The sequence below is a fragment of the Enoplosus armatus genome, chromosome 18 (assembly GCF_043641665.1).
Source record: "Enoplosus armatus isolate fEnoArm2 chromosome 18, fEnoArm2.hap1, whole genome shotgun sequence".
Classification (NCBI taxonomy): Eukaryota; Metazoa; Chordata; class Actinopteri; order Centrarchiformes; family Enoplosidae; genus Enoplosus; species Enoplosus armatus.
The window spans coordinates 8,227,297-8,241,849 of NC_092197.1; the positions used below are offsets into that span (position 1 = coordinate 8,227,297).

At 38.1% G+C, this 14,553-nt stretch overlaps 1 protein-coding gene across 1 annotated transcript in view; it reads right to left on the reverse strand.

Moving 5' to 3' along the window:
• Positions 1–9,405, reverse strand: part of nup214 (nucleoporin 214) — a 28,559-nt gene extending 19,154 nt beyond the window's left edge. Inside the window, exons 1-12 of the mRNA XM_070924195.1 lie at positions 9,364–9,405; positions 8,399–8,594; positions 8,104–8,258; positions 7,207–7,405; positions 7,043–7,113; positions 6,867–6,930; positions 6,607–6,710; positions 5,899–6,005; positions 5,673–5,739; positions 4,975–5,098; positions 1,435–1,593; positions 95–518 (exon numbers count right to left, since the gene is read on the reverse strand). Of these exons, the coding sequence (XP_070780296.1) occupies positions 95–518; positions 1,435–1,593; positions 4,975–5,098; positions 5,673–5,739; positions 5,899–6,005; positions 6,607–6,710; positions 6,867–6,930; positions 7,043–7,113; positions 7,207–7,405; positions 8,104–8,258; positions 8,399–8,594; positions 9,364–9,405 (1,712 nt within the window). The remainder of the gene's footprint in view (positions 1–94; positions 519–1,434; positions 1,594–4,974; positions 5,099–5,672; positions 5,740–5,898; positions 6,006–6,606; positions 6,711–6,866; positions 6,931–7,042; positions 7,114–7,206; positions 7,406–8,103; positions 8,259–8,398; positions 8,595–9,363) is intronic.
• Between the last annotated feature and the right edge of the window lie 5,148 nt (positions 9,406–14,553).

Below are 14,553 nucleotides of genomic sequence, written 5' to 3' on the forward strand. Positions count from 1 at the left end.
GAGCACAGAGATTTTTTATAGAAGTCTTGTATGTATGTATGTATACAAATCTCAATGTCTCAGTCGAAATAAATAATCAAAAATAATGATTTACCTCTCATTTAGATTCAGTTTCACCGTTGTTGGGGAGGCAGCAGCAATGCTCTGGGGTGTTGGAGCTGGAGTTGGAGCTGTCACTGCTGATGGTTTGATGGAAGGGGTGAAAGAAAACGCTGAAAGTGCTGAGGGAGTGTCAGAGGGAGGTTTGGAGGCAAAGGAGAAGCCTGACGACCCTAAGCCAAAAGGTGTGGACCCCCCCAGGGGGAAAGCCAAAGGGGCTGAGGTGGAGGATGTTGTTGGGACAGAGAAAATAAAGCCTGATGATGATGACGACGACACAGGAGCTGTGGGAGCAATGCTGAATGGGGTAGCGGAGGAAGAGGCAGCAGGGGCTGCTGAAGTAAGACCAAGGTTTGGAAATGTTGCTGGGGCAGATGGGACTGAGGCAGCAATTTTGGGTGGTTGGACTGCCAAAGAACCTGTGAACAGAAAAATTATTTGCTTTCATTTGATCTCATCACACCTTAGGCATTTTTTGTCTACAAGCAAAGGTTGTTAATTCGAGAGAAGAACAAGTCCATATTCCAAATGTTGTCGAGCCTCTTTCTAAATGAGTTTGTCAGAGATCCCTGTATGATCAAAGCAACTGGTCACATTCAATAAATGTTGTTATATATATATATATATATATTGTTTATAATTAAAAAATAAAATCATAATTTCTTGTTTTTATATATATATATATATATATAAACAAGAAATTATTAGAAAGAAAAACTCTTCACAGCATATGAGGAACAGAAAAAAAAGAGCAGAAAACAGTGCCAGTGTTTATAAATAACACTTTGCTTTCAAAAATGTGTGATAAATGGCAATGATAACACTCCAATTAACAAAAACGTTCCTTTCTGCTCTCATTACCACCACACTCAAACACAACTCATCGCTTATACAAAAGTGCGATAAGACCTCCAAACTTCATTGGTGTATTTGTAATTAAGTTTAAAAACTAAAATATTATGTAGAATGAAAGTTCCTTCTAAACATTAAGATAAGCTTAATGAAGGATACATTTGGACGTGTGTTTGCTCGACTGACAGATCTCTCAGGCTGTTAAACTGAGCAGTGGAGCTCGCCAAGAAAAGGGTGATACCAAACTCCACACTTAAAAATGTCCCTCTGGAAACCAACGGGTGACATGTCAGATGATATGTTTGTCAACAGCCTATGATGGCCCCACACCAGGAAATGGAAAATCTGGCAAACACTTCACTGCATTAGATGATGATCACTTCAGGAAATTTATCGTTGCAATGAGTGATTATAAATAATTGTGCAGCCCTCCCAACAACATTTCAGACTAAAAGCATCTGTCGAGTTCAGTGGCGCTCTTACCTTGCTTGGGCAGTCTCTCCCCCTCCAAGGCAAGGGATGTGGAGGGTGAGATCAGATGCTTAACCCCAGGATTGAGGTTGAGCAGAGCAAACGGGCAGAGTAATCCCTCCGTGGATAGCATTAGCATAATGGGCGCTGGGGGCAAGGTCTTCTCATCAGCTTCGAGAGGGTGGAAAGATGGGATACAGACAGAGGCAGACGAGACATTTAGACGGAGAAATACTGTAGTCTACATGATGTGCAGAAAAAGACTCTAGAGTACATTTACTATAGTTTCTCAAAACATCCCAAACACATAACTCTCCAGTCAAACTTACTCACTCTCCCACAAACACTCTCTAGACTCTCATTTCCTCCCCCTCTGACACACTTTGCAACCTTCCATACATCAGAGAGCCAGGGAGAATCTCTATAGATCTCTGGTAGGAAATATTGTCTTGAGTCTATTAATTGAGAGCCACATGCATATGCAAGACTTCTGCACATTAATAGTGTCGTCTGCTCACTATGTCTGCTCCGTTCGTGATGACAAAATGCTGTTTGTCAATTTAACCATGAAAGTATTGACAGCATTTGAGCACACCTGTACGTAGCCTGTATGTTAGTGCTGTACCTTGGCTCATTAAGCCCTCCAGTGGTTAAAATAAGCACCCAGTGGTCAGTCGAAAAAGCACACTGTAGTCGTGTACAGAGATAACCGTCCAGTGATGCCTCATTTGGTAAAAAACACATTCCTCTTCTTGCCAAACCCCCAAAAGTACTGGTAGAATCGCTGATCCTGCTTTTGATTTCCGAGGTCGAAATCGAAAGCTCATTGTGATCGATTTTCGATTTAAAAATCAAAATCTTAACACCTCTAGTTGAGGTTGATACTAACAGGTTGATAGAGTTGATACTAGTCATTTCAGATACTTCAAAAATCACATTCCTCTTCTTGCCAAACCCCAAAACTCTTTCCTGTCCAGACTAAACCAACATTTAAAATGATGAGACTCTGTATTCACGCCCTAAATTAAAGCTGGATGAGTCAGAGTTGATTAGGGGTGTCACAAATCTCCAAATCCACTATTTGATTTGACTTTTGATTTTTAAAAGGTTACGATTCAAATTAAAGACTTTTTTTCCCCCCACACAGACGGTTATGCGATTGTTTGACTATCGAGTCTTGATTTGTAAAGAGCAACAGATCATCTGACAACTGTCATTGACATTTTCAATTTCTTCTTTAAAAAAAGAAAGCAGGAGGATTTTCCACTTCTGTTGTTTCTTCGACATCATCCAACTCAGGCCGTGGCCAGAGTGTCTCAAAAAGTGCAGCTGCAGGCTACCGGTAAGCTATGCTGTGTTGTCTTTGGTGAATCTCTCCACCCCCAAGTAGGTGGGGGTGGAGAGATTAAAAAAAAGTGCTGGTAGAATCACCGATCCTGCTTTTGATTTCTGAGGTCAAAAAAGTTGAAAGCTCATTTCGATCGATTTCAGATTTAAGATCAAAATCTTGACAATCAAGTTGATACTAGTCATTTCAAAATCCTATATCCTTTTATCCTATATTTTGCATCTACTGTATATTCATGGCACTGCAGGTATGCTTTTGACATCATGACAGTATATTAGTATTTAATTGTATAAATTCAGAACTATACCACATTTTCAATATACACATACAAAATACAAATTCAACACAGATTAGTATAATGTTTCAAAAAATAAAGTGATCCTAATTTCTCCACAAAATAAGCACACAATGTAGAGAACAAAAATACAGCATAATGTTAAGTTTCATTTTGGTTATGAAACTATAGTTTGAAAGATAAAGAGAAGCAAAGAGATAGGGGGGAAGAGAGCGTGAACAGAAGAGAGAGGCAAACGGTAAACCTCATCAGCATTCTGCAACAGGATTGTCTGGGCTTTGTTGTTTGTTGTGGTCCTCTAGCTTGTCTGAGCCATTTTAATGAGTGCATTTTTTCTCCACAAATAACTCTCGCTACTCTCCCTATGCCTTCCTGATCTAATGTCTCACTTCAGATAAAGGTTTTGATCAGACTACAATCATGTCAAAATGTTGCTCAAATTGCAGGTTTTTTTCTTGCTGGGGAGGGAGTTCTTAGAGTGAGCGGGGAGCGATGTGACTAGACAGCAACAGCACCTCTACGTGAATGTCTGGCAGACTAGGCCAGTTAAGATAAAACAGTGCACTGAGACGGTAGCTTATCACTATTCTTTACACATGCTGCAATAGAGCACTGCAGTGGACGCTATATGCACAAAGAAACCTGGCGGATTTCAGTGTCATCTGATCATTAGGGGAGTGTTGAACACAAAACGTTTTGGAGCTTAAAACAAAGACAGACAAAAGAATGCAGTATAAGAGATAACACCAACTATTATGAAATTAAAGTTAACTTAAAAACAAGAGAATCCCTTCAGTTCTTAAATATGCCTACGAACACCTTTATACCAGAATTCATGCGTTTGTAAAAATCTGAAAAGACAAATGGAAAAAGCCACAGTGCTTTGAAGTTTTTAAAAACCAGTAAAACATATACCATACCCGTTTCTGTATGAAATACCCTGAGCATTTATGTTCATTAAATTGGGCTTATCGGGGTGGGTGGTATCGCTGGTGGCAGATGGTGAACAAACCTGCCTAAAATGGTTTAATTTTCTCCTCACCATCCATACTGTCATTTAACTATTTTCTGAAAAAGCCTAGTGCATTCAGTTTGTGCTTCACTGCAGATAACACAATGCATGATTAATAACACTGTGAAAAGAAAAGTGATATCCACAAAACAAATATATGGAAATAGCAAGTGGGAGTTTGACATGTTTTGACTACTGCAATGAGAGATGTTGTGATTTTGGTTGCAAATAGGGAAATATGTCTAACATATCCTATCACAGTGTATATGATTTTATATTGTGATAGCCATCATATAAATATTGGGATATAGTAACATTTCTGAATTATATTCAGAAACTGGTCACAGATAAATAACCAGATGGCAGTGCCTGTTTTGGCTTATATAATGCTTTAAATACATGCCAAATTAAGGTTCACCTCACTGATGTATAAATCCTGTGAATTCAATATCACCATAAACCAGTCCAGCACACATATTTCAAACACTGTCCTACCTAAATAAATAAATAAACTCAACTGCAAAGTGACTGAGGTTAGCATCGACTTCTCTTTTTACTGGTGTTCTGGGAGAACATCAGTATAAGAATTCTCCCACCATGACAAGATTGATTAAAACACCACTGTGATAAAAGGCATTTGACCTTTACTCAAATGCTTAAAAAGGCTGTTAAATCCCACTAGAAATCCCCCAAATTCATTAATAAGAAAGTATAGCCGAAAACAGACTTTACTAGGCTCTATATTGGTGTTATTTTGACAACTGACAACCACCTTTGAGCGCCAGCTTAGCTGCAGGGAAATTAACTTTAACATTCAACAACAAACATTAGGGTGTAAGTGTAGTTGCATTGTGCAAATGTGATCAGACAGGTTTCAAGAAAGCCAAATTCACTTACTGATGTGGATCTCCTGCTGGCTGGTGTAGTCTATGGCTAAGCCAAGAGGAAAAGTGTCGTCATTTGTCTTGGTCACTGGGAGCTCAGCCCTACTCGCATCCTCCAGGATCCAGAGCTCCCAGATCTAAAAAGGACAACAATCTGTCATTGTCATCACAGTCTACAGACATTTTCCTCATACCATACAGTAAGCATTCAAATAAACTGTAAATTAAAGCTCAATAAAATCTAAATAAAAACCGTATTTATGTAAACAACACTGAGCATCAGCAACTTCATGTCTTCTAATTCAACACTAAAAACCCAGGATAATGTTATTTGTTTTGCAGTGGAGACCTAATACATGTCGTCAGCACACCCAGAAGCTGGCCTAACTCTCATCAAGAGGGCTAGTTAAGTATTTGGCATTAGCTTTGTTTATTTTAGATGGGGGAAGCTCTGCTAGCATAAATGATATAAAATGAAAGTGTTTTGAGTGAGAAAAATGTTGTAGTTATGCAACTCAACTTAGTTTGGAGCATCTCAAACACTCATACTATCAAGTTTTTCTTTCAAAACTGTACTGATCTCAGAGTTTACTTGTTTCCTGGAATTAAAATGGAAATCTATCTTGAGAGAGACACGTTTCATTTTTATCTATACTTAAAACAGGGTGTCATTTAAGCTTATAATTTTCAGCTTTTCACTTCATTAGATACCTTGTCCTCTTGTCTGGCTATGATGCTGACTTCAATGGAAGCTGCCGAGGCCGCAAACACAAGGTCCCTGGATGGATAAACAAATAAACATTCCACCAATTTACCTTGGCTTTAGAATAATACAAACTGAAGAGTTTGAAGGAACAAATAATGCATTCAGTCTCAACAGTGAACATGCTTTTGGGTGCCTACTATACCAGCCATCAACCGGCCTGTAAATTCTTACCAGTCCTCAACGTGGCTAAGAAAGTAGTGGTGTTGTCGCTCAGTGCAGCTGCCGTACACCGTGTCACTAAAGTTCACATAGTTTGTCTCCACCTTCTCATCCTTCTTCTACAAGAAAACAAACAAAAACAAAATCGCACTTTGTAACATTATTTTGTTTAAGGTACATTAACAAGATGGAACAGCTGATGAACCTTCTGAGTGGTGGAGGAATATTTAGATGCTTAATAATTTATCCTTTTACCAAAAAAAGAACGGCACTACATATACTGAGAAGTACATGCATTAACATGTTGCATTGACATCCAACTTCATTTTCAAATTTCATATTCAGTGACAGTTGATATGAACATGTGTGATAAGTTGTGACATAAGTAGCTATGAAACCAATATCAAAATTCTCATTCTGTATGGCTTATGGCCTCCTACTCAAACAACAATACATAAGGAGGTGCATGTCAGCTGCAGTAGGAGCCTCTATGTAACTTCAAAGCCACTGCACAAAAATGTGGTAATGTTACATTTGTTTCTTCATCTTGTTGTTGTGGCCATGTTGAGAAAATGTCATCCACCAAACAGGTAACGTTTATGTGAATTTCAAAAGAAATATACGGTCAAATTTATCCACCGAGGCAATGAGCGAGACAGTATTATAAATCCAAATGTGATTAGGTGAATTCAGTGGACTATGAATGTACGCCATACTCACAGGGATGGAGATCAACACTAGCTCAGGAGGGGTCTCAAGGGACCCATCTGCAGCAGCATATACAACTGCAAACACAAACGTTCTCAGCCACAGCACATCCAGAACTGTGAGAGACAATGGAAGAGAGGCATTAGCCACAGAGGTTTAAACACAGTAATGGAAGTACTGTATTGTCATTATATGCCATTAATAATCCAGCTCAGTATATGGGCATACAACACAGATCTCATAAAATGTTATAGGTACGGGATTTGTCTTACCTTTGACAGGTTCGTCAGAGGTGTAGAAGTGTGGACATGGGATAACTTTCTTTTCTTCTAGTGCCTTTTCAACAGAGGAGAAAATCAGTTACTCATCTCGTCAGTCATTGGATGATGCCGCTCTCAGGGAGCAATAAGTGTTTTGTTTTTAATGATGGTGCATTAGGTTTACTTACTGGTGTATACTGACTGACTGTGGCATTCATTTTTCCAGCAGCGACTTGTTTTCCTTTTGGACTCCAGCAAACTGAGTGAAACAACGTACATTAACTATAATTGAGCCACAATAGAGACATGCAGTATAGGTAAGCTCAACTATTATGCTTAGAGTCTCACTCACTGCTTGTGATGCCACTTGAAGCGGGTAGACCGGCCTGAACTTTGATATCATCAGTAACATCCAAAATCATCATACTGCCGTCAGACAGACAGGCAGCCAACATGGATGCCAGAGCAGGATTCCACTTCAAGTCCTGCACTGAAGTGCCAGGGGAGACTGCTGGCAGCAGTGAGGCAAAAGGTAACTTCTGTGGTCTTGACTGGAAAGGTAAGTAAAGTAAAAATGAAAGAAAATCAACAGGTCAAATGCTTAAAGTGACTGAATCTGGCAGATACAGGGACATTGAATAACTGAATATCTGGGCAAGAGAAGTCATCAAATTCAAACTGACATTCGGTTTAATAAAATTGAACATAAAATTTGTTTTTTATGCACTACCATCTAATAGTTCAGTTATTAGTTGCATACTCAATATGCCCATCTGCTTACAAACTGTGTACTATAAAGGCCAAAATAAAAAAGGTAGATTAATTATTTGGACACTTTATGGTGAATTTAATTGCAAGTTATGTTACTTAGCTAGTAAAAAATAACTGCTGGATGTCAGGGTTTTCTTCATATTATGGGGCATCTGCAAGCTTGCTGCTGTTTATGCGGGATAACTCTGAATAACAACGGAAGCTTAAAAAAGATTAAAATGTCCACAACATTTTTATTAGAATAAACCAGTAATTTCCCTGTAGTCACTGTTTATTTTTAGTCAGTCATCTGCATTGGACAATTATCTACTGGACTGTGGCGATCCAGAAACCTGCAACTTGAAGAGTTGCAAATCTTCAAGTGTCTCTCTATGTTTGTTATAAAAACATAATTATATATACACAAACTGCGGCAGAGCCTGAAATAGGCGCATGTCTAATAGACTGGCACAATATATACACTGACTAAAGTAGTCACCTTGTTGATGAAGGTGCGGACATCATAGAATGTGAGGGACAAACCCGCCTCCGCAGACGTGCCACATACTGACAAAGTAAGTTCATCACAACTCAGAGCCAAGTGGTGCAGAGCCAGTTCCACAGTCACCTCCGCCAACGCTGCTAACCCCTCGACTAAAACGAAGAGGAGCATTTGAGGAAATTGTGAGTAAGAGACATGAATGGAAATTATGATAAAGTTGAATTCTTAGTAACAGTGACAATGTAGAAGAAAACTGAATGGATAAATATTCAAATTCAAATATTATTCATACCTATTTCGTTGGAGTGTCCGTCAACTTTATCAGCAGCCAGAATGTCTTGAGTTAGGTAAACTTTGAATGTTCTGTCGAGCCCAACAAAAGTTAAACCAAATTTGTTTGAAACGGTAAGCAGACTAGATCTTTCTTTAGGCAAATCTCCAGCGGGCTCAAAAACCCTTGCTTTCTTCATCTGACGAAACTGAAAATCCTGGAACAGAAAAACAAGCACATGCAGTTCCAGTTCAATAACTGCAAATTTAAACTAAACCGTAACTCCTTCTAGGAAGTATACAATAATATACCGTAAACATGCTTGACAACATGGCTTGTGCGCTTACAGTATGACCTGACAGCCACATTTCTTTACAGGTGTGACACATGGAGCGGCATACTTGCCTTTTAAACAAGTATTTGGTTACTTTCAACTTGAGCAGTTTGTTAACAAAACAGGTTCGCAAAACCCGAAACCGAAAGTTAAAATCTTGCTTGAGCTAGCATGCCGTGCAGTCACGTCAAGTTAGCCAATGATGCTAAGCTGCATAGATAACGTTACAGCTAAATGTACTGAACGTGACAAGTATTTCATAACTTTATTTTACACACAGGAGATTAATTCACCTAACTTCGAGTTAGCATTCAACTCTCGACGAGCACATATGATACAATATTTTATTGGCTACCCTGCTAGCATAGGTAACTAGCTAACAACCGAGAAGGTAAAAGTTGCTGTAACAACTTTTTCTTGTCAGACTTTTAAACTGTTACCTAATTCTATAATTGTTAATTGTACCTAAGCTATTAATATGGCGATGTAAATGCTTTAAGCTAAACGTGAACTAAACAGAAAATCTAAACCCGACCAGCTAGCTAACCAGCTAAGCTAACGAGGTCCATTGAAGATGAACTGACACAGTGCTAGCAAACATTAGCTTACACAGGCTAACCTGTCAACACAACTTATGGATAACATTGCGTACCTTCATTTCCCTCTCCGGAGGGGAGTCCGTGTCGTCACTCATTTTGAAGCACAGAAGCTGTTGCTTTTCCCGACGATCTGTTGTTTTAGTTTATTCCTTTCTAGTCCGTATCTGAGACAAATGTCTGGTGAGCCACATTAGTCTGTCCGGACAGCTGAACACACACCGCGCGGTTTTGCCGTAGAAAAAAAGCGTCATAGTTGCGTAGGATGATAAATAGATACCAGAGCACCCTGAGACCACAACACTGAGCTCATACACTAAACCTCCTCCACAGAACGGGCAATATGTGGCATAGTTTGGAATAACCTAAGGTTACATTCAAAGACAAACACAAAAAAAGAATGAGCTCCAAGGCAGATTTTTGAAAAATACATTACGATTAATAAAACTGTCAGTCTTACAGCATTTAACAAATTCAGTGATAGCACATAGGCCTCATAACCAAAATCAAAGCATGACTGCTTCCCTGATTGTTAGATAAAATACGTTTTAAAAAGTTCTTAAGAAGTATATAGTTTGATGATAGTTATCAGTCAATTCAGGAGCTAAATTTATATCTTCAGATAATCTTTATGTCTTCTGTAGAAATGATAATTAATTGTTATTGTATTCCAAACGTTAAGAAAGATTTACAAAACCTTGTCAAGATGAGGTGTGACTGCCCTGCTTCTTGAGGGCATGCCCTGCTGTATTTTATGTGAATGCGAATGTACTATTTTATGCTAATAATTATTTTTTCATTAAAGTTTATGATACTTCTAGCAAGGTATCACTAAAGGTGTGGTGCAATTCAAATCTGTTTTTATCCTGTAACATTTATATTGGACTATTTTGAAGAGCTCATTAATGAAGGAATAACACAGTTGCCTATACCTCTATGTGCTACGTACGGTGCATGAATTATTTTGTTTTCTATATTTCTGTGAAAATACATTTCACTCTAAAGTCATTTGGATTGATTTCAAATCAAGTTAGAAATCCCAATTTTCCATGCATCTTCTTTTTATACTACCAAAAATAATTTGTGCAAATTATGGAACTACAAGTTGAGACCTTTTAAATCTACAATTTCTGCATGAAATAAAACTTTGACACATGCTGTCTATCTTAAAGAAATAATTTAACAGCATACAAACAAGAGACAAAAGAGGGAGGGCAGTTATGGTGAAGTAAGGACTTTTATTAGAAAGCAGTTTTTTCTGTATTGCATTTAAAGAAATCAGGTACTCTTGGACTACACAACTGAAACTGGTGGTGGCAAATACCATGATGGGAATGAAAGGTAGATTCTTATGCAACATCAAAAGTGGCAACTTGCATTTCTGTTGTATATATTATTGATGCTCGAGTCAGAAGGCGCATACACATTTTAACATTTTTCATTTTGAAACATAAAGCAAGTATCAACACTGAAATTGTCCCATCCCAGTTTGCCTGGTCCAAGCCCTGTTGATAGTGAAGAACATTACCATGATCAAAGTGTAGGGTTGCATGATAAGATCCTCTTTTGTCATATGGACTGTTGTTGTCCATTGAGAGGTTACCAATAAGCCCAGACTTAGGACCAAGTTCGGCCCATTCTTACCAGAGCATTAGAGATATGGTCCATGTCAACATGGGACAGCTCTGTTCACGAAGCACCAAGGTTATCAGTCAAACATCAGTCAGTCCTTGTTGCAGAGACACACACTTATAACCAAGAAGGCTGGAGTTATCACCATGTCCCTCCACTCTGGAAAGTAAGCTAGCACAGACCAAAGCAAGCTGGAGAAAGACAAAGCAAACAGCAAGAGCACAGCAAGTCATGTCAGATCTCCCATAATGCACTTTGGGTCTCATCCCTATTCTGATTGTCAGCGCTCTGAACACATGGCTTTAAAAGTTGCATTTTCTCCTCCTTCGTCAAACCCTCGGCCACTCTTGACGGTTTTTTTCTCTCTCGTTTCTTTCATTTGTCTAAGTAGTTCTAAAGTGCTGGCATTATGTTCAAGGACACATACATACATGTACAAACTTATAGTGCATTTTTTCTGAGTCTGCTGAAGGTTCAAACGCACACTCAACTGGGTAGTTAGTCTATGTATTCCACTCTTCATCACTATGTTTCTGCCGATATAGATTAAACTTTACGCAAACATTCAATAAAAGGCCAGGGTTTATGATAAAAATACAACCCTACTCATTGCAAGACTCTACAGTCTTTGTTTGCTAACAGTGACAACAGTTATTCAGCATAAAATACATGGTGCATAAAGATCAGAGGTTTCATTGGGTTAGAGTGAGTGTCTGAATGGCATGCATTTTATGATACACGTGTCTCTTTGCATATAAATGTATTGTTTTCAGGATAAACCACTCAGTGGAACAGAAACTACTGTGCCCATTCGTTTGACAGTAATGGGGGATGGACATAGCACTATGTAAGGTTTTAGAAAGTAAGTAACAATTTATTTGCAAAGAAATGTCCTTTTCAACCAACAGTCTCATCCTATCTCTTATTTTGTCATTTTCAATGATCATCCAGGTGAATAGCAGATATTGCAAAAGACACATTTCTCTAAATAAAAAACCTGCTGTGAAGGACACACTGGTTTAAATCAAAGATATGCTGTATGTAAAACACACTACATTACATACATTGTACAGGACTTTTTCTTTCAGCCACGTCAAATAGAGCTCATCCTCCCACGGGTTAGCCATGACATTCTCTGAGGATTTCTCAGTTTATAGTGCAACATCATTCACCCAGCACAAGAAAAGAAGAAAAGAAAAAAGACCCTAAGCAGAAGAGAAGCAAGAAAACATTTCCCTAAAAACAGTCAACAAGCTGAAATGTGAATGCATCAAGAGAAATAAATGTAAAATGTTTATGTGTGATTGTTTTGTGAGGAAGACTATTCAAAAACCTCATCTTAAATGTGAACAAGGGAATGAACAGGTTCAACTACAATGGCATATTTTTGTATATACTTGGTCTGTCAATCGTGTAAATAATGTGAGGATGTCAGTCCAGGGGATCCAGTTTGTTGCTGATTAGCTGCTGAATGCATCTAAGTGCAGTAAATCTGTTCAACTTAATTAGAATGAGATGATGGCAAATATGAAGTAAGAAAATGAGTGAATAAAATGCTACGCACATTATACCGACAAAAGTTCTTGGAGGCCAATTTTAGTAGAATTATAACGTCAATAAAGAAAATAAAAAATCAGTCAATGTCTGCATTCTACACCTACATGTACTTTGTCTTGTTCGCACACATCACAGCATCCACACCCACACAGTCACAGTCTAAGGCACTGCTCCACACCCCTTTATCAATACAGTGGAGTATATCAATGTTTCCCACCCTATATTATTTACCGCTTTGTTTTAATTGGAATTCCTCTAAGCTAAAGTAATGGCCATGGGAAATTCTGCCTGTTCAAAAATGGTAAAACCAAAAGCATAGATTTATCGTGCATGAAAATACAAAGAGAGAAAAATAGATTTGCGTATATGTTATACTTACTGCACAGTTTAACAGTGGAGTATACAGGTTTTAATGTTTTGGGCGGCAGGTTAATCAAGTTGCAAACTATTTTGTAATCTAAAGTAATAACTGAATTTGGTTTAATTCCAAAATTATATACAGTGCGTAAGCATTTTGGGAAGACTGGTACCTTGGTTGACAAAATCAGAAGTCCAGTAATTATGATAGTGGCTCCCATAAACAACTTAATATCTTTATTTAGTTCACAAGAGCAACTTTAAGAAGTGAAGCTTGATAAATTAAAAATAAGATAGAGAAATAATTTGCAGTATATCTATACAGAAAGTTTCAGGACTCTCAGTTTTGTGAACACGTGTAATTTCAACATTAGAAACATACATAACTGTCAAAAGAGTTAAAAAATGAGGAGCTTGTTGGGATAAAAATAGAATAAACAATAGAATAATAAAAGCCTTTACATGAGCCTCTATTAGAGAAATGCTCCCTGGTGTTCACCCCATTGGAAGACCTGTTCACATCAGTTTAAAAATCACAAAATCGCTAAAGCTTTAGGTTCACCCAGCTTTACAGTCAGATTCATGTTATGTTATGGCCCATTTTTAATAGTAGAGTAGATAATTGAGGAAAAAGGAACAGGAAAAAGAGAGTATTTGACCATATTCAATCAAGGCTTGGACCCCTTGCCAAAGCAGTGCTACAGTTTACATTCATTCATCATCTCAGCCATTCTATCACAGCCCTGTTTTATCAATGGCAGATCACATTTCTACCAAAAGAAAAAAAAGATGCTGTAAACATCATTATTATTACCTAGTGCAATTATAACCCTGTGTTTCTTGTGCAGGGCCATCTTAAAGCTTCCCCTAAAGAATCAGAAACAAGATACGTAGAACACAGACAGAATAATCTGGCCCAACCTTGCTTGGTTGTTAGTTTAGACTATCAATTTCTGCAGTGGAAAAAACTTGGATCAATTTTATTTTTCGCTTTTGAAAATGTTGGTGCCTTAAAATAACATTGGGGTTCATTCTGTCACTAAATTTGATGTTCTGATCTTGTGATTAGATGTGCTTTGACAGTGATCAGGAAAACCCAGAAAACAGAAGAAAACAGTGTATCTCTTAAAATCAATGCACAAAACAACAAAGGAAGGCTGTTTGGACTGCGTCCCTATGTGTGGCAGAAAGCATGAAAACATATGTCAAAAAAAAAAAATCAAAAGAAAATGCGTATGACAAATACAGGTTTAAGTCCCTGTTCGACATTGCCTCACTCCGCCTCCTTCCAAAATATAGAAACAGTTATCGTCAGAAAGACCAGTTTTCTCTTTTTTTTTTGAGTCTTTAGTACAGTCACATTTTTTGCCAAACTCCTAAGTTTCCCACCCTTTAACCTTTTTTGAGTGCAAATGCAATAAGCCAGCAGAAATTGCTCTTATAAGTTTTATTCAATAATTTACCCCCCAACCCCCCCAGGAAAAACAAAACAAAACAGAAAAACAGGATGGAAGCAGGACTATGAAGTCTTGGTGCCGATCACACCACCACATCAAGGTGAAACAGTGCTTCTCTCTGACATTTTTTCTCTTCTACCACTCAGTGTAGTGCGCTTCCTCTTACTACTCCGTATATTCAGTCCCTTGCACTCGTGGTGACAGCACGCTCCGTAGTTAGAAAAGAAAAATCCAATCGATATT